Source organism: Typopeltis vanoorti, chromosome 17 (genome assembly GCF_054136105.1).
Source record: "Typopeltis vanoorti isolate ZY-2024b chromosome 17, IOZ_Tvanoo_1.0, whole genome shotgun sequence".
Classification (NCBI taxonomy): Eukaryota; Metazoa; Arthropoda; class Arachnida; order Uropygi; family Thelyphonidae; genus Typopeltis; species Typopeltis vanoorti.
In genome coordinates, this window is record NC_143565.1 from 110,377,691 (window position 1) to 110,404,069 (window position 26,379).

General features: G+C 34.6%; 1 protein-coding gene across 1 annotated transcript in view; it reads right to left on the reverse strand.

The window, feature by feature from the left end:
* Positions 1–2,024: 2,024 nt before the first annotated feature.
* LOC150097774 (putative glutamate receptor) overlaps positions 2,025–26,379 on the reverse strand; it is a 39,270-nt gene continuing 14,915 nt past the window's right edge. Inside the window, exons 2-7 of the mRNA XM_090406988.1 lie at positions 14,544–14,631; positions 13,670–13,831; positions 13,236–13,389; positions 11,055–11,272; positions 7,897–8,183; positions 2,025–2,256 (exon numbers count right to left, since the gene is read on the reverse strand). Of these exons, the coding sequence (XP_090263114.1) occupies positions 2,025–2,256; positions 7,897–8,183; positions 11,055–11,272; positions 13,236–13,389; positions 13,670–13,831; positions 14,544–14,631 (1,141 nt within the window). The remainder of the gene's footprint in view (positions 2,257–7,896; positions 8,184–11,054; positions 11,273–13,235; positions 13,390–13,669; positions 13,832–14,543; positions 14,632–26,379) is intronic.

The window sequence follows — 26,379 nt, forward strand, 5'->3', positions numbered from 1 at the left end:
GCAGCCTTTAATATATTTTTTTAATGGCTGCATAAGCAAAACACTGAACTAATGCAAAGGAAGCATGCTTTGCATGCGTTGCAAACAGCATGCGCGCTATTTATCCCTATATTTTATTTTAAACATATACTACACGGTCACAAAATAGCATTTCAAGTTTACTAGTTCGCAAATTCTAAATGTATTACAACACAGCTTTAGTTTGGAATGTTCAACAAATGTTCATATTTTATCTCAACTTCTCTACACTGTTAGTTGCGAATTTCTGTTGAAAGGACCACTTGATGCTCTTGTGCCTGCCTCTTCAGTCACTATGATGGCGTCCGTTCAGCAGATAGTTCGATGCCTGCTTTCATATTCACAGTTCAAAACCATTGTACCTGTTCAGTGCTATTCTGTTACTCATAAGAAATAGAAGCAAGCCCATTGATAAAACAAGAACCTGACGGTTTATATAATTTAAGAAACAGGAAGTGTTCCATGCAGAAATCGCCCATGGTAACCAAGAACATTCAATAAGGTACTAAAATAAACCAAACGTTTCTGTATACACCCTCTATCCAAAAAGAAACTGAATTTTTTTGAAAATATAAGAAACTAGTGGCGCCAGCTGTTGTATCTTTTGTTGTCGAAAACTGCACCCTTCATTAGTCTTGTTGTGTCAACTGTTTCATTAGAAGCCGAGTTATAGTTCCAAAATTGGCATTCTGTTTCGAAAAACGGTCGGTCGTCACGATATTCATGCCGTACGCGACGAATTCTCGCTATCAATCGCTTCATAACTTCCAGATAAAACTCACCATTGATCGTTTGGCAAGGCGGAACGAATTCTTTATGGATAATACACTTGGAATCGTAGAAACAAATCAGCATTTTCTTTCTTTTGACTTCTCCAAGCGACTTTTTTTCGGATGTCCCCTCTTCTGGTGGTCTCCACTCAGCACTCTGGCGCTTTGTTTCAAGATCATACTCAAAACACCACGTTTCGTCACCAGTAACGATTGCTTCAAGGAAGTTTCAGGCTTTACGAGCGGTTTTAATGAGGCCCTTACAGTGTACAATTCGATACATTTTTTTGGTCGTCGGTCAACTTGTGCGGAACAAATCGAGAATTCAATTTACGAAGGACCAAACTATTGGTCAAAATGTTGTGCATAGTTGATTTTGAAATCCCAAATTCATCTTCAATCAATCTCACGGACGACTTTTCTTTGATGAAATCACGCACTTTTTGGATGTTAACTTCGCTCAGTCCAGTTTTTGGACGGCCCGGCCTTTCGTCGTCTCAAGCGTCTCACGACAACTTTGAACTCGTTTAAAACAATTCTAAACTTGAGTAGGGGATAAGGGTTTATCACCCTATGCTTTTCTAAGCATTTGATGCGTTTCTATAAAACATTTACCAAATTTAACACAAAAGTCAATCGCAGCTCTCTGTTTGAAAGTCATTTTCCGACCGTTCGTCAAAACACAGCGTCACTCTTGGCACTATAACTCGGCTTCTAATGAAACAAATGCCATAAACAGTTGACACAACACTAAAGAAGGTTGCTGTTTTCGACAACAAAAAGATATAACTACTGGAGCCACTACTTTCTTCTATTTTCGAAAAGTTCGGTTTCTTTTTGGACAGAGGGTGTCTAACGCAAGCAGTCAAATTGTGCGTGATCATCCAAAATGTGCTACATGAGCACCTAAGATAGCATGCATATACGAATTTTTTTTCATGTCGGATGTTGGTGAAAAAATTCCATCATGAGGTATCTGGCGATGTCTAATGATGGAATCTCTCTCTCTCTCTCTCTCTCTCTCTCTCTCTCTCTCTCTCTCTCTCTCTCTCTCTCTCTTTCTCTCTCTCTCTCTCTCTCTCTCTTTCTCTCTCTCTCTCTCTCTCTCTCTCATAAATTGTTATTAAGGTTTGAAATCTACAGCAAGTGTTCTTTTAATCGCTATATGATATGCTAATAAGCAAGAAAGTAGGCTTATTGAACATTATACACCTAATGAAACAAGTGCAATAGCTCTTATAAGAAATTCTTCTGTCGTTTGTTCATTTTGGCTTGAGTTATGATTTCTCCAAAAAAGACACACGTGGATATGGCTAAACAGACAAACCACAGCAAAAATATTCCTTTCATTTCTTCCATGTAAAGCGGTTTTTCTCCTTTTGCATCAGTGGCTAAACATTTAGACCACTTCTCATATATCTTACCGATGTACTTTTCAAAGATTCCAGTTTCTTTAACTCTTCTAGCACTGAAAGTATAAAAGAAAATATTAAAATTAATTTTTTTACTAAACTAAAGAGGCAAAGGATTCATTGCGGCGATGCAAAATTATATAAATTAAGTGGATATTAAATCCAACAGCATTTGAAAGCCGAATACAGAAACTATAAACGTTTCGTGCGAAAATTGACCAGAGAGCTTGGGGGATAATGAATTCATTTTTATTTAACTCATTCAATAAATAACTCTTTGTAATTGCAAATTTAGCAAAAAGCATATAGTTTAGGATAAAATATTTAGGGAAAAATATTAGGAAAAGTAATTAATAGTAAAAAGCAACAACTCAGGGTAAATATAATTTATACATAATTGTAATGATAATTATAACCAAAATTATTATTAAAATTGCTATAATATTTAATTTATTAAAATAAGATTAAAGTAATTTTAAAATATATTTTCTGTAATTAAATAATTTCAAGAAATTTCTTAGAATGTTGGTTTAAATCATTTTAATTGTTTTATAAGGCACTATATAAACAAGATATTTCAATTATTATCATGCATTTTTTTAGAAAAAAAAATTTTTTTCGGATTTTTTGTTCAGCTTTTGCTTGTGATGGGGTAGTGAAAAAATGGAGTGAAGGCAACGATACGTGATTGGGAATGCTTGTATGTTATATAGTAGTTTATCGTGATATACTAAAATTTGATTTAAGAAGTTTTTGATTAGTTAATTTACTAGTAGTTAATTGTTTTGCTACCATAAACAGACGTTTATTTTTCAAAGCGGTTTACCCAGGTAAGTCAACTGAATTTACAGCAAGGGCGATACGCTAGGCCTACCCAGTTAGTATCGCCATTGTTTCATATACTGTACTTGATACGCAACTGTCTACTTATTATTGTGATAAGGGCAAACAGCACCAGCGAAATAGAAACAACAGCTGATGATAATTCCCTTGCAGATCACAATGATTATCAGGAGGTTCGCGCTCGCAAAAAACGCAACACTGCAGCATCTGAACCACCCAAAGTGGGTCGAATCGAAGAAGACGGTCCTGTCCCGAACTCTCCTACCTCCTCAAGAGAAAAGATACCTCCGATTATTCTGCGAGAAAAGAAAAAAATGGATGTCCCTAAGGACTATGATGTCCAATCTACAGATTTCAAACAGTCAAGCGAAGTATGTCACAGAGGTCAGTGATGGATTATCGAAGATTAACTGGTGAATTAAATGTCAAAGGTATACAGTACCACACCTTTTCACTATGATCAGAGAAAAACCTCAAGGTAGTGATGAGGTGTCACGGAAGACATATCCACAGACGGAGTGGCTGCGGATCTACACCAGCAAGACCTACCACCCGTTAAGATCAGCAGGATCACCAAAAATGACAAGACTCCAAAGCCTGTCACATAAACAAAAAAAAATACATTAAGTATAAGAGCTAATTAGCTTCATTTCGCCAATGAAAACATTATTTAAATTAAGGGGATATCAAATCCCACATTATGGAAAATACCTAAGAATAGCGATCAGAATTTACCGACTTTGCTGCGAGTCTTCTGGTATTGCAGTACGTGCTAGGGTCACTTACTTTTGCGCACGCCAGTGGTCGCCGATACTTTATAGTTTACTATATTCGCAAGAAACTCTCTGATTCCAACCTTTGAGTTTCTTATTCGGTTTTAAAACTATGTGGGATTTAATATCCCCTTAATTTAAATAAATAAAATACATATATTACAGTTCACTTAGGATACATTTACAAGTTAATATAAAGAATTTACATAAGATAAATAACTAAAAAAAATTAAAATTATTATTTCAGTGAACAAATAACAATAATGTTTAAATCACAATTTACTTAGGAGCAAACTTAGCTCAGGAAATGCAATTCGTGTTAAATCATGAATGAAGTATCATCATCATCATCATCAAATTCCTGCCATGTACCCTCAAGGGGTGTACAGGATATGACAGTACTACATGAAAAAATTACATCATTACTAACTTCTTATCTACAATTTTCCTCCAAATCAGTCTGTTACTTGTCAAGACTCCAACATTATCAGATCTTATATTTCTATCGTCTAAGGCACTTTGTACCGTATCAATCCACCTATATCTTGGTCTTCCTCTGGGTCGTTTTCCTGCCAACCTGGCAGAGAACACTTGTTTTGCTAATATTTCCTCTCCCATTCTATTTAAGTAACATACCATCTGAGATTAGCTCTGCTAACGCATTCCTGGATGCTGACAATGTCAAGTTCTTTCCTAATATCCTCATTTTTAAAATGATGGTACAACATGAATGAAGTATTAATAATCATAAAATTCTTCATTCACAATTTAACAAGATATATCAAGAATATGGAATTTAGGTAATTATTCTATCCTTTTTTTAAATTAAGATTTCAATACCTTTGAGCCTGTAGATAGTACTGCTATGGGTCTATAATTTCTCATTTGAATTGAATTCGTTATACACGGAAATGCTCTTTGGCCTGTCTGTAGAGTATTTTTTTTCTCTTTAATCCTAATTGTATTTTTTGTTCAACAGTAATCCTGTATTTGTGATACTCCACTTTGCGTTTTTTTGCACATTTAATAATTTTGATGAATTCCTCATACAGTTGATTTACATTTAATCGATGATCGTGTGGTAGTTGATAATTTCTTATATATTGCTCACATCTTATAATTTATTATAGTCTCGATGTTTTCAATACTAAGAGCACAGTTCGTATCACTACTATCCGGTATAGATCGTGGTAACAGCATAGCGTGATGATCATTTATAGTACTAAGAAATATTGCACAGGATACATCATGTGACATGTAATTTCTTATAAATGCAGTATGTCTTTAAAACAACTCGCTGAATCGTTCGCGTCTATCGTATTGTCATCTAGATATGCATGAAACTCATGCGAAGATAATAAATGTTTACACTCTTCAATTTTGTTATTATTCTTATATAAATTCAAATTTATATCACCCGCTAGTGTAATATATTCTCATGTTTTGTTGTCTTTAAGGCATTATTTAACTCACTTAAAAATATATTAACTGGGTCATCGTGCATACGGTATATAGCAAATATCAGTGTATTCGTTGTTCTGTCATAATCGTTAAGGTTTCAGCACTGCGCATATTCGATTGTATTGATGTAGTGGAAAAATATTTTTAGCGTACAGTATTAATCAGCCGGAACGATAATAATGCCGACAGTCACAAAAAAGGGTATCGTAATTAAAGAGTGAATGTCGGTCAATTTGAACTTGTTTTATCCATATTTCACGTAATATTTAGTATATCTATATAACGTTCAATTTCTGAGAAGAGCAATATAAGGTTATCGAAATTTGACCTTAACTATTTTATGTTTACATGCTATGAGTTTGAAATAGGATCAAAATGTTTAGTTACTCTAACAGAAGTAACATTACAAAGCATTTTACAGCTGACAGTCGCAATTAGATCGAAGTTATTCCTTGTGTTAGGTTACTGATTTCGTGGATTTTGTTTGCTGAGATCGTCTGATGTTTTAATTCGTAATACTTTTGTGTTCTGTTTCTTCCTCATGAGCAATTTACCACTCTTAGCCACATACACCCTCTGTCCAAAACGAAACTGAACTTTTCAAAAATAGAAGAAACTAGTGGCGCCACCTGCTGTATCTTTTTGTTGTCGAAAGCGGCAACCTTCATTAGTGTTGTGTCAACTGTTTATGACATTTGTTTCATTAGAAGCTGAGTTATAGTGGCAAAAGTGAAGTGTGTTTTGATAAACGGTCGGTCGTCACGATATTCATGCCGTACGTGACGAATTCTCGCTATCAATCGCTTCAAAACATCGAGATAAAACTCACCATTGATCTTTTTGCCAGGCGTAACGAATTCTTTAGATAATTCCCTTCGAATAGTAGAAACAAATCAGCACTTTTTGACTTCTCCAAGCGTCTTTTTTTCGGATGCCCCTCTTCTGGTGGTCTCCACTCAGAACTCTGGCGTTCTGTTTAGCTCATACTCAAAACACCACGTTTCGTCACCAGTAACGATCGTTTCAAGGTAGTTTGAATCCTTATGAACGGTTTCAATGAGGTCCTTGCAGTGTTCAGTTCGATAAATGTTTTGGTCGTCGGTCAACTTGTGGGGAACAAATCGCGAATTCAATTTGCGAAGGCCCAAACTCTTGGTCCAAATGTTGTGCAGTTGATTTTGGAAACCCCAATTCATCTTCAATCAATCTCACTGGCGATTTCGGCTTTTCTTTAATGAAATCACGCACTTTTGGATGTTAACTTCGCTCAGTCCACTTTTTGGACGGCCCGGCTTTTCGTCGTCCTCAAGCGTCTCACGAACACTTTGAAATCGCTTAAATCACTCGTAAACTTGATTAAGGGATAAGCATTCATCACTGTATACTTTTTGAAGCATTTAATGTGTTTCGGTAAAACGTTTACAAAGTTTAACACAAAACTCAATCGCAGCTTTCTGTTTGAAACTCATTTATCGACTGTTCGTCAAAACACACTGTCACTCTTGGCACTATAACTCGGGTTCTAATGAAATAAATGATATAAATAGTTGACACAACATTAATGAAGGTTCCGCTTTCGACAACAAAAATATACAATGGGTGGAGCCACTAGTTTCTTCTATTTTCGAAAAGATCGGTTTCTTTTTGGACAGAGGGTGTATACCTAACTGCACCAACTGCTCTCTTTGGTTTTACCGGATAAAAAAAACGCTTCTCAAGTTTGGTCAAGGGGTCGTATCTATTGACGGGTGCTGGCGTTAGTTGTTCATCAAACTATTCTGCTGTAATCTTGTTGAGTTTTCTTGCCTCCACCATCGGTCTACTTTTAACACTTTTCTTATTAAAAGTGGATCGAGTAAATTGGATAACAATTGGCTTGATATATTTTTTGCTATTGGTAGGTATTCGCTTCAGTGTCATTCGTTAGAGACCCTATTTCCGGTACAACTATAACATTTCCATTTTAGTTTCTTGTCCTTTAACATTTTCTTAAAGACTGATATTCCGTAACATCTATTCATGCGAGATGATAATATTCTGGGAATTCCATAGAACATTGACGTTTTATTTTTTTCAATCGTCCCTTCTCAGCATTTTGCAGTTTACAGTAAACATGATCCTGGATGATGACCTTGATGAAGGTTATTAAGTGGGACATAGTACTTGACAATGGTCGCAACGATTGGAGTCGAAGATTTAGTTTCAATGGCTATGATGCAGCTTCATCAACATTGCTATGGTAATTTTGAAACCTTAGTTTTTCTGCTAACTAACTACTATGTCGATTTCGATTATTAAAATGTTCCTTTTTTTAGATTATCAGGAGGTTTTTACCTGTGCACATTTTAAAAAAAGCAATTAAAACTAGAATATTATCTAAATTTAAGCACGTACTGCAGCAGAAACAGAACCTCAGCATCCACTGTGCGCCATCTAGTGTATTTTCTACTATTTTCAAATAAAAATTATATTTGTTTCCATTCTCAATGTCTTCCATAATGTTTCTTAAAGAAAACAATCAATGCTTGTATACTTTCAATAAAACTAATAATAACGAAACCCATAATCGATAAAATAATTAAAAATAAATCTAAGTGTAATGTAGCCATTCTTACTTACTATTTTCCAATAGCTTTGATTATAGTTTTATTCAAAGAGCTATTAATCCCCATGGCTATGCAGTGATAAAAGAAAGTTTCTTTGCTGAAGTAAAATGAGCCGTCTGTTATCTCCTCACATTCACTTGAAACTGCCATCTTCATAGAAACCATGTCACTAACAATCACAGCTCGTCCGTGTAGTACTTCAAGCAACCACTTTTTTCCGTATATCTCCTTCGATGGTAATCTATATCCACGTTCATTCACTCGAGAATTCAACGCTTTCAAGTCTTCATCTTCAGAGTTCTGCAATAAATGTTATTTTTATCACTTTACAGCGTATCTAAAATAAAACACAGATACGTATTAGTTACTATTATGTTAATTAGTTAAAACTAACTAATAAAACTGATAGTTACTATGGAAAGGATTGACATCAACTGGGTTTATATAGGTCGAATTTATTTGAAACAAGTTTTGCCAACTTAGCTGTTTGGCTTCTTCAGGGTGAAAATAATACACACAGAACAACTTAAACATACAAGCTGTTCAGAAGGAGAGAACCGAATGCAATTGAATTTTTACAAAAAACACATCACACGTATGGAACGTGATGTATGATATCAACTTTTGATATGCAGGAACGTTCTGTAATTGGCAGCGAGATTTAACTCTGGCGTATTTAATGGTCTTATGAGGGTCTTCCAAATATCAGCTAGAATTAATCCTTGGTTTCTATTCAGGTTGGGTTTAGAACGGATTACTGTTATGGATTCTTTTATGATTTTGGAACGGAAATCTTCCTCTAAATAGGGCATGGAGCTTTTGTCCCATTCTATGGTATGGTTTTTCCGAGAAATGAAACTCTAACCCTCAATTGTCTTCTCTGTTATTGTTTACCTCTCCTACGTATTTTTTTGTCTGAATTCCAAATTTCTAGACGTCTGGCCTATATAGTTTAATCCGCACGAACAGGGGATGTTATAGATGCAGCCGTATTTGATGTCAATCCTTTCCATAGTTCATATGGTCGAAAATAACTTTTAATCATTACTAATAGTTACTTTTAAGTATGAGAATATATAATATATATTATTAAGAAGAATCTTATTCTGCATAAAATATCGCAATTAAGAAATGAGAAGAGTTTTTATTCACTCCTTACAGCAAAAATATGAAATATATAACGCAGTTATAAACCACGACTCTCCACGTGTCTTCACACATCAAGTCTTCCTGTTTTTTTTCTGAAATGTAAATATCATGTTTTGTGATGTATAACAATATATATCATAACATAAACTAACCACTAAACACCTTATTTGGTTTTTGCTTTTTTTTTAATCGTTAAAAAGAAAAAAAAAGAAAACAGAAACGAATAGATTTAGGAAACAAATTTTTCTACTGGCATCTTCTTTAAAAAAGAAAGAAAGCTGGTAGGAAAATAGCTACCATGATTGCAACAGTGAAGCCTAAGATTTGGTGACATCTTTTCATTATGCGACTTTTGCTAATCGTAGTTTAACATTTCTCTATCTAAAGTATCAATACTATTCAATACTTTTCTTCTCTAAATCACTGCATGAAAAGCGAAGTTTTTTTCTCTCTCGTAAAATTTTCTATAAACTTTAGAGGACCATTATTAATAATAAATTTTCATGAGTATGATCTCTTTTCAATTAAATCTACAATTTTCTTATTTTCTGAAATATATGATAAGTATTTTCATCATTCTCTAAACATCCATTTACTATTTGCGTTTCTTTTTTTCATAAACTATCAATATTTCTTCAACTTGTAATGACTAATCTATCTGAACATCATTTTGAACGTGAAGGCCTTTTACATTCATGTATTTTTCGTTTTCTGTTTACTTTTCAGTTTCTGTTTTTTTTTTTTACTGTTTTCTTTCTTTTTGTTTTCTGTTTTCTTTTTATCCTGTTACTATAATTTGCCTTTTCTTTTATTATTTTTTATATTCCTCTTCATTTGCTTGATTAGATCTTTTGTGTTCGATCAACTTTTCTTCTCCTTCTATTTCCTCCTCTTCTACATCTTTTACTAAGTTTCTTCAATTTTATAGATTTCTACTTTTCTGTCATTGGCTGAGAAAGAATTCCAACATTTTGTTAGCAATTCTTGACTTTACAATAATTGAGAATACCTTGCCTTTTAACAGTTAAGGTGCTCACTGTCAAGGACAGACATTGCCATAAGAAGTGAATTCTTGTGAATATTTTGAATATTACAATATTATAGGGAACAGAGATAATATTATTGAATATAACAAAGCCTTTCCTCCATATCACTGGATTATGTTCTAAGTTCTAATTTCGTGAACGGCAGATCCCAGAAGATAAGTGCTGTTCAACTGAAGGCGATGTTGCTCCCTTGGAAAGACGGATTTTTACTTCTTAAAATAAAAAAAAAAAACATAGTGTTCATAAAATGCAACTATCCCCCAAAAAACCAGTAAAACACATAGTGTTCAGAAAATTAACTATTCCTACATTGGCAATACGGGGATAGAATTAACTATCCCCTTCCAACAGAAATTTGATATATGAAAGTCATCTTTTTTGCAATTTATACGTAATGGAAATAGGATGGAATATAAAAAACGATATATTTCTATCCATTCAAACTATAGACTTATTTATTCGTCAAACAGAAAGTTTAAACCATAAAAAACATGGCATCTTTTTATCAAAATGATCCGTCTACCGCTTGATGTTTCTTTATGTTACATGATCTTCTAATGTTACATTGCATGAACCACTGAATGATTCGGTTAATATTGCTCAGTGGAAAGTTACATCAGGGAATAGCAGCTGTACGAACTTGCCTTGTTACAGGTTACCATTAACGATAGCACAAGTGGAAGTGCGAATGCAACTTTAAACGTAGAAAAGTAAATTAACAATGTTTCCGGGAATGGCTGAAAGAATGGTTGGATTAATGTAAAGTCGCGGACAGAATGCGGTGTCTCTGCGGGCCTGATCTACACAATCTACGCCTGATATTCAAGTTCAAATGGATGATCATTTAACACAATATTCACTATAAACCGGTTAGAGCGCCATGAAAAAGAATATTAATTTTAAAATGAGAACTTGTATTCGAAAGAAATCAATAAAAATTATGAAGGAGTGGTTGGACACTCTATAGCATACTTACTAATATATATTGCTCATAAGCTGTTCCCTTGTGAACAAGAGGAATGATGGATGGTCTAGCGAGAAGGTCTTTCACAGAATTGATTTTCTCTCCTTCTTGTTTCACCATTAAAGCAGCCTTTAAATTTCCGCTAAATCCATTCATCAGAACCACAACGGCTAACCACCAAACAGCAAGCAGTGTTCTTCCTGAGGTTGTAGTTGGTGTTTCAGGAAAACCTGTAATTGCAGAAGACAGTGAGGTTATTCACCTAGAGGCAAATATGCCATAGAGAGGAACCTCCCCCCCCCCAAAAAAAAAGTAATTTTACTTAATATTTAATTCTATACAATTTTAATTTCAGAATCTAATACAATAATGTAGCTCTGGAAGTATAGGGTGGCCATAAAATAATTTTCCCTCTTTGGAGGCATCTGTAGCTAAAACCAATAAATGGAATGAGACCAAATTTTATATTAAGCCTTTTGAAGACATGGGGGAGACGATTTCAGCGAAAAAAAAAGATTTAGTACCAAACTTCCCCGATAGGGGAAATTTTGGCTCTGGAGGAGTGGAAAAATAGTCAAATATTTGCAGTAAACTCAGATAAAAAGGATTATGCAAATTTAGAACGTTGAACGTTCAGTACAGCGCCTTTTACTTTAGCATTTCAGTAATGAGAGGGTTATCAGTCAGTTCTTTCCGACGGCATGGCCGCCTTAATCGCCGGACCTCACTCCATATGACTTTTGGCTGTGGTGGAAATCCGTTGTGTATGTTGGTGGCGTTCCAATCTTGCATGTCTTGAAAGAGAGCATAAAATGGTCTGTTATGAACATCCAATCCGACTCCTTAAGCTCAGCTGTAGAGCATGTCGCACACCGGATGCAATGTGTTGTACACAAGAAAGGTCAACACATTGAAAATCGTGTATGTGTTCCAGGGGACCCTGATTCTGATGAATAAAACATTATTTCCTGTGAGTTCAATCACCATATTAATTTCTCTGTCTCTCGCAAGTTGTTGTTTTAGTTTAAAATGGTTTAAGTATTATTATTATTATTATCATTGTAACGTGCCACATATCCAGCTGGAATGAGTGACACGGCTGTAGCTTACACCGTAGAAATGTTATTATTCCATTTTATCTGCCTTTAATGTAATTATTCGCTTGTTTTCGGCTCCTCCAGCGCCAAAATTTTCCCGATAGGGGAAATTTTGGCGCTGGCGGCTTTTGGTACTAAATCTTTTTTTCGTGGATACCATCTCCTCATGCCTTCAAAAGTCTCAATATAAAATTTGGTCTCATTCCATTTATTGGTTTAAGCTACAGATGTCTCCAAAGGGGGAAAGTTATTTTATGGCCACCCTCTACAAAACAAATGCCAAAAATTGTTTATTTACAGTGCCCAGTAAAACGAATAACATTTTTTTTTCTACTTTATTATATTATGGTAATAAAAATGACATATTCTTCTATGCTATAATAAAATCGTAAACTATTCTTGAAATTTCCTTCTCCAGGAAAATATCTGCTGAACATAATACTACGTATGCAATATTCTGTCTAAATCTCTATTTGAACAGGGAGTCTCTAAAAAACCTTACTCATATATTTGGAAATATTTTAAGATTTTTTTTATTTCCCTTTGCGTCAGAACTTGATTTGCAGAACACAACTGTATTCTTCCCACTTTATGTAGAAAATTAATCCATTTTATTCTTACATGTTCAAGTTCAAAGGTCAAGAGGAATAGGACAATAATCATTTCTTTTATATTAGGACTATAATTTTATAAATTAGACAACGGGTTCCATCTCGTCATCGACGAAGTTCAGTGCCTTCTCACAGCCTACTGCAATAAGAGACGACATTTCCTATTTTTAATTTGAATGTATTTCGGCGTACTGGTTTATGCGCAGATCAAAGACCGATAAATGTTGTATTTTACTATAAAATGCTCCTCTAATCAGTGAGGAATGGAATTTATAATAGTCTTTCTTCTTCAGACCTAGAATTGTTTAATTTACATTTGGATTTTTACAGGATAATTTATTTATTCTTTTATTTTTATAATTTTGTTTCAAAGCACCTGTAGTTGGTCAACTGAAATTCTCTCTCTCTTTCTCTCTCTCTCTCTCTCTCTCTCTCTCTCTCTCTCTCTCTCTCTCTCTCTCTCTCTCTCTCTCTCTCTAACTTACCTTCACAGCATAGGCTGGCCACTAAATTCCAGAAATATCTTGAGAAACGTTTCTTAAACATGGCAGTAGAATGCATTTCAGGAATCAGTATGAATTCCACAGTCGTAGAAAGGGTAACGATCACAAAAAGCGATAAGAACAGTCCAAGCCACACCTAATAACAAATTAAATCAGTATGCAGTTAATAACCAGGGAGTACTTTAGTGATGGTGGAATTGCAACGTATGGTTTGTCTCAGATTTTTCCAAACTTAAATCAATAACACCTGTAGTAAGGTTGAAACACAAAATGACTGTAAGGTTCATAATAAGTAAATAATTATCGTAAATTATCTTTACGCATTTATTTCATAATAAAGTGAAAGGCATACGAAAGTTGCAGATGCGTTATCAATAACAGTTCACCAAGTTATTCTTTAATCAAAATTTACTTACTGGCCAATCAAAGGTGAGTAAACTTTTGAAAAGGTTTGATGGCCCGTCACCTTGTTGTCCTCCTAAGATAGCCATTTTATTTTCCAGCAATGCCGGAGAGTATCTCATTGCCAGAAATCTTTGTTCGTTAAAAGCGAATGGTCCTGGGGAGAAATCGCATTTCTAGGGAAAAAATGAAAATTCACAAAAATTAAGAAATTACAGTTAAAATTATCAAGTTTTGTATCCACAGTTTCTAATTCTAAAGTTAAATTAGAATTTTGATTATCCATTTGTCAAAAACTAGTTTACTTCAGAACTTGTTTTCTATAAAAACTAGTTTTCTATAAAATAGTTTTCTATAAGAACTAGTTTTCTATAAAATCATAATAAAATTAGCATCTTATACATACAATTATAATATAATATAATAATTATATTATATATTATATTATATAATATAATAATAATAATAAAATAATACTAAGACGAATACCTCAGAAAAGATAAAAATTCTTCTCCAAAACAACTCGGAAAATGTTAATGGACACCAACAGAGAAATCAATAATTCATATATTTCAATGAAGATTATTTCTACTCGAGATTCTCTGAGTAGCAAGAACATTCCTGATTGAAATACTCTTTTAATCTAACTACCATAACTCTTACTGTAATTTATTCTTTAAGATTAAGGTGGGAGGATGAGTCCTTCCAAATGACTGTTCATGTTTCAGTGGTAACAACATATAGTTTTATTTTAAAGAAACGTAGAGAACTACCAACTATTTTGTAATCCTATTTGTGAATTTCTGTGTAAATAATTGCACGTGCACGTGTGTAAATAATAACAAAAAATGCAGATGCTTTATTTATATTTCCATTTAAAACACTTACATTTTCTGCCAACAATCCCACTACTCCAGACCACGTATTGTTTCTCAATGTTCCCACTTCACGATCCGCTGGCATAGTGACGATGTATCTGAACGAAAAAACAGAAATAAAAAAAGAAGGAATTAGAATACGTTTAGTGCAGAACATATGAGATTAGGTAGTGTGCATTTAGCCACAATTGGTTTTATAGTTTGCAGGGACATTTAAAATTGTGATTTTATTGTAAAAGTAGAGCCGGGATTTTTTTCTGTTCTTGACTGAGTGAAGAGTGTCTTCGTTTTGCAACCTACGGATCAAGTTCTGCCGAATGTACGTTTTTGAATATTTAGAAGGGAAAAAGATTTTTTTCATCGTGCGGTGCGAGACGGCTCCACTTATTGCAGGCCTGAAATTGTTTGAAATATAACCATGTTTCGTCTTCAAGAGCTGTTTCCAAATTAATTTCTACCTTAGCGAAATTATTGTGGATTATCTTCTTGATATAAGAAAATACTATCCAAATAACTTTCTAACTTTATCTTGATCTTTTCTTAAAACATAGATTAAAAAATGCACCTTGCGTACTTATTACACATTGCTAAATTTCACATAACATATTTCTAAGCAAAATTTAAATATTTACTGATTGGTATTCGATAATAGCCACCAGTTTTCATATTGAAAATATTAGGATAATAATTTCTTCAGTTTAATTTGTTTGTTTTCTTATTTACACCTCTTGCATAGACTATTATAAGCGTAAAGTCACATTCGTTGTAATCAGCAACATCGAGCGCACACCTACATAGCCTCCTGTTATACTCAAACAGAATCTACTGTTGTCACGGAAACAGGAACGCACAGTAACACATCGAGTGTGTGTGTGTGTGTATTTTCGTTACATTGGGTTGCGATATAAGTACATGAAACATGTAAATAATATACTAACCGAGTGGAATATAAATATACTTAGTTTCTTATGGGGTGGAGCCAAAAGCCAAGTAAGGGTGGAGTCGTTTCATGATGGGAAGGAGAAAAAGAGGAAAGCGACGGGTGTGAATACGACACTGATCGTTTTCTATGGTTGTGATAGGTATTTCTGCTGTTTCACAGAACTCTGTGATATCGTTGTTGTTCCTTCCTTCGACGTTATCGACCTGAACTTCATCGCAAGAGGATACATGTATTGGATACTCCGTGCGAATAACGATATTAGAAGCCAGTGGCTCTGTATCTAACAATTTGTGGACTGATCGAAATGAAAAACTGATGATGCAAAAATAGTTGTAACTCTTTCCTCAATCGGCATTAATGTTTTGGAAACGAGGAGCAAGTATTCTTGGATTACCAGAAAATAAGACTTTATGTAACGAAGCCTATTATCTCAGTTATTTAATCCTCTGGTTCATTCTTTTCCAATATTTTTAAAGCAATGAAAGATTCATTTTTAAAAAAATCTAATTCTTTACACTTACATATTCTCATATTCTTATATATATATATATATATATATATATATATATATATATATATATATATATATATATATATATATATATATATATATATATATATATATATATGGCCTTTCCAACGGTATTTTAAAACTGTCTGTCCAAGGCTCTCATTTTTCATGTCACTCCTGCGAATCTGATATCACCAATCTATCGTGATTTAGGTCGGCGTGGTGATCGTTTTTCCTCTAGTGGAATCCAATCCAGTACTTCTTTTGTCCATAGTTGATCTTGTCGTCTAGCAATATGACCAGACCATTGCCACTTCAGATGTTTCACCCTTCTTATGATGTCAGAGACTTCGGTTTGATTCACGTATTCCTTTTGTGATCCAATCTTGTGATGCCAAGCATACTTCTTTCCATACTAATTTGAGCCGTTCTTAATTTTTGAATTTCCTTTGCATTCAGTGTCCACGTTTCATAGCCGTATATCAGTATAGGAAGAATACACTGGTTGAAAACGTTTCTCATTGAACATAACTTTGGTCTTCTTTAAGTTTATCTTTAGGTTAAGGGATATTACATCCCATATTGTTTCTTAGCCGAATAAGAAACTCAAAGAGTTTAATGCTGAATATAGAAACTATATAAAGTTCGGCGAGTCCAAGCGCAACCAAACACTTGGATAGTGCAACACCTGACCCATTTGGTAGTGCAAACTGAGGCAACTTAGTGTAAGGGTGGAGCAAGCTCCGATCACTATTCTTGGTAGTTACTCAAAATGTGAACTTAGCTCCTAGGAGCTGTATTACTGTTCTATATTATGAGAGAAGGTCACTACCCAAACCGGTTGTTTCGACTTTTATTGAGGTCTCCTCAGTGAGTAGGTAGACCTAGTTAATACCAAGTTTGTACCGAACAGAACTTATATCCCTTCTATGAGAATTGCCAAGAATGTGTCCTAATAAATTACTAATTATATGAAGAGCCACAGGATTCAATTCGGCGACATGAGAAAATTTGGTTAATTCGGTTTCAATTCGGCTAAGAAACAGTATGGGATGTAATATCCCTTAACTTAAATAAGTTCATGACGCCGAATTGAAGCCTTTGGCTGTTCATATAATTAGTAGTTTATCTTTAGGCCTGCTGTTCTGCTAGCAATTTGGAACTCATGGATAAGAGTCTGTAACTCATGTGCAGTTGAAGTAAAGATAACTCTGTCATCTGCAAAGCGTAAATGTCTTCAATATCTTCCATTTATCTTCAGACCCTTCCCAATCAAGGTTTGAATACTTCTAGGCACGCTGTGAATAATTTTGGATATATTATATCAACCTGTCTTATACCTCTCTGTATTCCCACAGTAGTGATGTTTCCATTGAAATGAATTGCTGCTGTGGCATTGGTGTATGCTGATTTGATCATTCTGATGCGTGGCTCCTCCACTTGTTGGTTTCGTAATGCTTTAAGTATTGCACACGTTTTAAGTGAATCAAGGGTTTTCTCATGGTCAATAAAACCTAAACATAGTGGTAATTCTTATTCATTACACCTTTCAATAATCTGCTGTACACCTTGAATATGGTCCATTGTACTAAAGAACCTTCGAAAACCTGCTTGTTCTTTTGGTTGTGCTATGTCCAGAGTCGCACAAAGCCTATGAGCTAAGACTTTTGTAAACACTTTGTAGACCACTGATAGGTCGGTAGTTCGTCAAGTATCTCACTTTTTTATGTATCAGAATTAGGGTAGCCTTCTTCCATGTTGTTGGTACATCATTTTTCTTCAGGCATAAAGTAAATAGTTTTGCTAAGAGCTTGTAGACTATTTCTCCACCTGTTTTTAGAAGTTCAGCTGTAACTCCATCGTCTCCTGCAGCTTTCCCATCTTGCTATCTTTGGATGCTCCACATGACTTCCTCTTGTAAAATCTCTGGTACTTCAGCTGTTTCATAGCTGTCATCTTCTTCTTCTTCATTTCATTCGTTATCCTGATATAATATTGTGTAAAATTCTTCAACTCTTTTTGCTATAGAATATCTATCTCTGATGATGGTCCCGTCTTGCAGTTTGATTGCAACCATCTGTTTTTTTTTCTGTTCATCAATTGCTGCTTGTCGTTTTTGATACTACGGTTTCAATTGTTTGTTTCTTGCATGGATTTACAACTGAATTTTCTTATTTCTTCAGTGATACTTTTTTGAGATCGTTTTGCACAATTCAGTGTATTCAATTTTATTCTGTAGGTTAATTGACTGTTTCATTTCTCTTCGTTTCTTTATAAGCTGTGTTGTTTCTTCAGAGATTTTGTCTTGTTTCTGTTCTGTGGTACCAACTATTTCAAGTGAGCATTGTATAAGGTTTTGGGTAATAATGTCATTACTTTCTGATAGATCAGCATCGTTATCTATAATAAGATATTTAAATCAATATCTTTTTTTAATATTGAGTTTGTGTACATCTATGTTTTGCTTTGATCATCGAAACACTTTCTTCTTTCTTTTTGGCAGTTTATTTGGATTTTACTGCGTACCATAGGATGGTACGCAGTAAAACTGCACTGTTATAAAGTAAATAGTTTTGAAACACCTCCAAGATTGGTCACTGCCAATCTTGGAGGTGTTTATAACAGATCAGTCTTGAAAGATGTTTTTCTTATAGCTGAGGATAAAGACAATTTCACAAGGTTTTCCATTTGGACTTTTCCATGTCCACTTTCTATGTGTTTTTTGTTTTCCTTGAAAAAGAAATTCATGATATACCAGTTTTCTTTTTCTCCAAATTCCAATCACCTTGCTCCTCTATCGATTTTCATGTCATATCCAAACTTTCCCATGGAGCTTTCATCTGAATGTTGATGAAATCTGAATTGTTTTAAACATAGGCAAATATGAATGGAACGTTACAGGCGTTCTGAAGTGTAATTTTAAATTCATATTTCTCGAAACATGACCCCGTTGCATGTCTTTAGTGACTAAAGACAAACTTACTCATTACTTTCAAATAAATACGTCGTAACTGGTCAAAAATTGGACATTTGTCAGTGAAAACCTTCTCACAGAATTTAGAAGAAATCGAATACTAGAATTTTATTTGGGTACCACAATAAAGCAACTAAAACATCTCTTTATTCTGATGCTATCCTGATACAACCAAATTTGTGGTATGCATTGGTAAATTCACATTTGTTTACAGAGGATGCATGATTATAATCGAAGAACATCCAACAACTTCAAGCCTCTTTGCATCCCTCATTAATATAATTCAATGAATGGTAGTAGGCAGACTCTTCATGGAAGTCTGCATATTCCTTAGAGAAGTAGAGAGGAAGACATAAATCTTCCTAAGATGAAAGTAAAATTTATAATACCTTATTTAATTGAAGATGAGTTATGATCGCAAAATGACTAACTACTCGTCGGTGGCGGAATTTGCCCTGAAATAAACTTGGGTTTTTCACATCGCAGAACAGATGCGAAAAGCCCGTTTTGCGTTGAGAAAAAGATGAACCTACTAAATCAACACACACACGCAGTTAACTGGCATAATACACTCACGAGCGAAAACACTCACGATGACTACTCGTTCTGTTTCCAGTCAAACAGACTACACAGTTTCCCGGAAATAGTCCTGTGCTAGCGCTGTCCAAATATGGGGATTGTTCATACTGAAATTGGTTCTCTAATCTTCAATGAACCCACAGTGACGGTTAATTCTTCTCATTATTATTCCTTCCCTCCTCTTTTATCTTGCGGTGTAAAGGATTTTTCTACGTTTCACCGCTACTTTATTCATACCGGTATGCCCTATGTCTGTAGATGCGTGTGTTCACGGGCGGGTTTGCCAGTTCTGGGGAACGAAAACCCGGCGTTTTCGATAGGGGGAAAAACCCTACCTCCGTATGAGACCGGATAACTCACCTTTAATCGAAGGAGACCAGATAATGCTCCTCACATCACTGACGGGAATCGAACCCAGGCCTTTCCGAGCAAAGGGTTTCGTCTATGCTGACTTAGTTACGGAGGCTTCGCTAATTCTTATATGGAGATTCTTTCCGACCCGATATTGGCCTATATGTTGACATCTAACCCTATGAATCTGCATTCTTCCAGCATGACAACTTCCCTTGGCACAGCGCTCGCGTTGTGCAAGCACGTTTCGACGAGCATATCCAGTATGCGTCCATAGCGCCTAATTCTCCTAATTTGAATCCCATCGAATTTGCGGGATCATGTGCGCAGCTTCTCACGTCCACACGATCTCCAGGACATTATTCTCTTTGGTTTTCCAGAATACCTCAATTTTTAGTGCTTTTCCAATGGTAAAAATACACATCTATTTTGTTCAATTTCTTTTAAACTAATCACGGAATATCCAAGGTAGAAGACCATAGGCTCAAATTGAAAACATCACGTGATATCATAGCAACTCTTCATAAAAAAACAACAATGTCTTAGATTAACAGAATATTAGTTTATTTGTATAATTAAGCAAATCTTTTAAACGAATCCATCATCGTAAAACGTCATTTTATTTCTGTTATAAAAGAATAAAAAAATAAGACTAAAATCCATTTTTTTACATTTTTGAATTCCGAATCAAGTGGTATCGGACACTTCTGATTTAAGGTTGTTATTATCATTAAAGTTTTTAACGTATTAAAATATTAAAAACTGGTGACAGGATTACCTCGTATCCAATGCTTTGGCCATGTATTTCATCACATTTCCCATCATCCCACCGATATTTGTAATCGTATTATTTTCACCAACATCACCAACGAACCACTGTAGTAACTGAAGGAAAAAGACAAGCAGTGTTATATGTCATAATAATCAATAAGAAGAATGAAATAATTTTACAAAATATAAAAAAAGGATGAGGGGGAGAAGAATGGTGGAAAAGTTCTGGAATATCCGAAAACGGTTTAGTTAACGTGTTTGGTCTAAGTCCAGCACGTACCAAAGCCACAACTTCAATGATTTTACATTTAATATTTACTAGAATATCAATCTTCTCAAAGAAAGTATTGTAGACGAAATAACTAGTCATGGTTTTTACATAATGTATACTCTATATATATTATGTTGATTCATTTTTAACTGTATAGATGAAAACACAGACTGAAATCTTCTCTGTCCTGCATCTTCAAAGCACCAAGACAGTTTGTCACAAGTACTCGAGACAACAATAATCCGGTATAACAATGGGACTAGTTTGAATTGTGATGGATTCAACAGAATATGAAAGTAAAATGCACACATTTATATAAGATCGTCAACATACCAAATTATAGATCGGGATCTCACTAACTCACAAAAGAATAAAGTGCGCAAATTATTGAAAAATGCCACTTCCTGGCCTAAATAAATAGTTAAAAAACTGAAGCCCATCCACGTTAAAACATCCACTATATATAGAGCACCAAAAATTCGCAAACAAGTTACATCCTTATTCGAAGTCTGTCTTAGACTAAGGTTGTTGTGGGGGTGATTTTCCTCCATGTGTTCTACTTTACGTTGCAAACATAAACCAAAACATACATCCACTCCAAATAGAAACCGGTCTTTTCGAAACTAGAAGAAACTAGTGGCGCTACCTGTTGTATATTTTTGTTGTCGAAAGCGGCAACCTTCATTAGTGTTGTGTCAACTGTATATGACATTTGTTTCATTAGAAGCCGAGTTATAGTGCCAATAGTGACAGTGTGTTTTGACGAACGTTCGGAAAATGAGTTTCAAACAGAGAGGTGCGATTGACTTTTGTGTTATAGGTAATAGTTATGTGTTATCAACTTGGTAAAAGGTTTACCGAAACGCATTAAATGCTTCAAAAACCATACGGTGGTGAATGCGTATCCCTTACTGAAGTTTATGAGTGGTTCTGTGAGATTGCTTGAAGAGGAATTGGGGATTCCAAAATCAAATGTGCACAACATTTTTACCGAGAGTTTGGGCCTTCGTAAATTGAATTCGCGATTTGTTCCCCACACGTTGACTGAAGACCTAAATTTATCGAGTCGAACACTGCAAGGACCTCATTAAAACCCTCGTAAGGACTAAAATTTATTTGAAACGATCGTTACTGGTGACGGAACGTGGTGTTTTGAGTATGAGCCCGAAACAAAGCGCCAGAGTGCTGAGTGGAGACCACCAGAAGAGGGGAATCGGGAAAAAAAGTCGCTTGAAGTCAAAAGTAAAGAGAAAACAAAAACGAAGAATTCGTCCCGCCTGACTAAAGAGTCAATGGTAAGTTTTATCTAGACGTTTTGAAGCGAATGATAGCGAGAATTCGTCCCTTACGGCAAGAATATCGTGACGACTGATCGTTCGTCACTCTTGGCACTATAACTCGGCTTCTAATGAAACAAATGTCATAAATAGTTGACACAACACTAATGAAGGTTGCCGCTTTCGACAACAAGAGGATAAAACAGATGGCGCTACTAGTTTCTTCTATTTTCGAAAAGTTCGATTTCTTTTTGGACAGAGGGTGTATGTTGGCTATTTATTGCATGATCTGTAGAGGTATAAAGTAGGAGTGTGAATAATTCATGGCGATCATGTCGTTATCATCCGAGATGGTTTCGTTTGGTTGAAACTGCCAAAGGGAGTTTCATAAGACCAGCATTTTTGCCATTTATTTGACCATTTTCTTCAACCAGTTTTCCTGTTTCGCAAGAAGAAAAACATGAAAAATATTTCTCTATCCACGTACGATATTGGCTAAATCATATTCAGCCGAGAAGTCCTTATAAATATTTTCCATTTCGCCACATTCTGAACAAAATTTGAATCCAGACATTTCCAATCAAAGGGCAAAGTGCGCGCTTCGCTTCTGATAGTAGGTCCAATGATGCGACTGTATTTTTGTACCCACTGCGACATCTAAATTTTGTATTCTTTGAGTGTGGAACGACCGATGGTTATGTTTTCTCCAAAAAGTTTGATGTTTTCCTAAAATCAGCACAAGTAACAGCAGTAGTACTGATTGCTAATTAAATGCACTGGAGATCATTTACGCTGCCAGGATTTAACTACTGCTGCTACTTGTGCGGATTTTTACGGTGGGTTCGAATTTCAGAATTGGAATGTGTGAAATTCACAATCCAAACTTGCAGATAGTAATAGGCTGGTTGGCCGAGTGGTTAGCGTATTCGCTCTGCCACCCAAGGGGTTTAAATCCGGCTTAAACATGGAAGAATGTGACCATCTTTAAGTGAAAGACAAAGTTCGTCGCTCTCTTATTGGAGGCCTAAATCGACTTGAAAAGGCTCCATGTTTGGTGTCTAGAAGAAAGTTTCCGGACCATGTAAAACTAAATATTAAAAAATGCAAATTATATATATATATATATATATATTGTTGTAATTAGGATTGACTTGGGATGTGTACATTTATAAAATTAATATTTAACTGACTAGAATCCTAGAAAATATAACAAAAAACTTGAATTAATCACGACTAGTTTCTTCGGTGTTCCGACTTCTTCAGGAGAGTAAGAAATAACATAAGACTTATAAAACTAACAAGGTAATAAACATGAACTTTCCATCTTAATAAAAAGAAACAGAATAATAACAGTCATATTTAAATAGGTGACCGCGTGCTACTGTTAGCATGAGTTGAATGTTTGTGACAGCTAATTTTAGAGCGCCAGTATTGGATTACTGCGCTATGGGAATGAGGCAAATTGCAGTTTAGATTGTTGTTCCAGTGTGAAGGGTCCAGAACTATTTTTTTGATTCTATAATTCGTCTTTCAAATTCAACCTTGCATATATATATAAATTGGTTGTGCGGTACCAATCAACTTGGCGTGGCCGTTCTTCGAGGATAGAGTTTGCGGATTATAGAATCAAAAGAAATAGTTCTGGACCCTTCACACTGGAACAACAATCTTAGCTACAATTTGCCTGATTTCCATAGCGCAGTAATCCAATACTGGCGCTGTAAAATTAGCTGTCACACACATTCAACTCATGCCAACAGTAGCATGCGGTCACCTATTCAAATATGACTGTTATTATTCTGTTTCTTTTTATTAAGATGGAATGTTCATGTTTATTACCTTGTTAGTTTTATAAGTCTTATGTAATTTCTTACTCTCCTGAAGAAGTCGGAACATCGATGAAACTAGTCGTGATTTATTAAAGTTTTTTGTTATACTTTCTCGGGTTCTAGTCAGTTAAATTTTAATTATATATATAAATTTAAAAAATTCTTCTCCCATTCAATGTATAATTGTATTATTCGTTTGCACAGTGGCGGCTCGTGCATAGCCACTGCGGAACTGCAGCACCCCCAATTTTTCTCGATTTATAAATATATTTATTAATTTATTTATATTTGCTTGTAATATTTAATTTCATCATCAACAATCCTATACAATTCTCTTATTTTGTATGAAAATAATAAAAATCCATCATGTAGCACTTAGGAGGGCGCTAGCAGCACTGTGTTTACCACAGTGTCACATAGCTACGCGCGCAAGCATATGCACGTCATAGTGAGATGCGAGCTATTTGTGTAACGCGGCACTGTCCGTCACGCAGTTCCACTGTTATTTATATGCAGTTTACGCCAGTAGTACTGTTCGTAGTGCTTATCGTGTTTAGTCCGTCTCTTTAAATATTTGGACATTACAATTAAAGACAACATTTGTTATAGTTTTTATTTTAGAACATTATTGGGGTTAAGATAGTGGATTTTATTTTTAAGTAATTTTGAATTATACCAAACTTTATAATTTTATCGATAATAAACAATATTTTTTCATGAAATAAAACAAGAAGAATATATTTTATTTTTATACCAAACTATAATTTTATCGATAATAAACAATATTTTTTCATGTTTAATTTTCTTTTAATTTTTACCATAATTTTGATATTTTATCCAAACACGTATACACTGTACTTACAGTGTGTATGTATATTTCGAAAGTTGCAGCATCCCCACGATTTTAAGCCAGGAGCCATCACTTCGTTAGCATATAATCTTGGGTGGGAACCACAAAAAAATGGTGGTGATATACAACTAGTCACATGTTACAGTTACTCAAATTACTATAGTTATATTAACAACAGTTATGTTGAATTAATTAAAAAATACATCAATATCATCCTTAAAAATTTCTTCCTGAAATGGTTGAAATAACGAAACAATTGACAATTTCACTTTTAAAATCAAAGTAGTATTCTCTCTCTCTCTCTCTCTCTCTCACACACACACACACACACACACACGCACACACAGTGAATCTCACAACAATCCCACTGCTTATTTACTTATACTAAACTGTATCATTTTCTCTAACAAAGTCAGTATTTAGAATGACAAACATCAGTATGAAATGTTACTTAACTTACAGGCGATGCACATACTCTCAAAAAGTGCTTCCCAGTAGGATTTAAAGCAGCGGACATTTTCATCTTCTTAGATTATTTCATTCGCATTCTGAAAAGATTAAGAGAAATAATGATGAGTTTGTGTTTATATTTGAAGCTTTATACTTATATACTAGACCAGTGGTCTCCAAACGTTTCGCCGTCAGGGCCACATTGGGTACTCCAGCACTGTTCAGCACGGCCCGTAGTAATAAAAAACTCTAGAACTAGATATATGAGTTTTATTGAAAGCAGATAAAAACTGATTACAGAGTATGTGAGATTAAATGATCGTATATTAATGACAACGAACACTATCAGCAAATTCTCATATTTTTATCACAAATTATAATAAAACCATTAATGTGAATGGCGTAACTGTGTTTGTGTTTTTAAAATCTTATTGAACTCAGGTTCAAATTTTGAAGTGCTAATTACAAGTAGCGATTTCAAATGTTCATTTGCTAGTCGTTAGTTTTTCAACCGAATATACACCGACAATTTTCATGTAACTGTTTTTTTTTTAATTTCGTATAACTTCGAGTTTTTTATCAATGAATACAGAGCGGGAAAGTTTGTTTTTATTTCGTTTTTCGCACATTAGTTCATTTTAAACGTGTTTTAACCGACGTTTTTAGGTGTTCTTATTTCGTGCGACATAAATTTTTTTGTTGATAAAAAAGTTTATTCAGATGTAACTTTTTTTATTTCGTTTTGAATTCTTTTAAGTTTTTTCTTCGTTAGTCCATTTTAACCGAACTTTTACAGTCAGAAAGACCGTAACCTGGATTACGTTTACTTTTTACTATTCGGAAATATATTTTGAACAAAAGTTTAATTAATGCATTTGAAATCGATCAACACCCCGAAATTGGACTAATTTGAAATTAGTCCAATTTCAAATTGCCGGGCCAGATAAAATCATATCGCGGACCGCATCTGACCAGCGGGCCGTAGTTTGGAGACCATTGTTCTAGACCATCTGCTTAAATTTTACAGAAGTGGTTCGTCG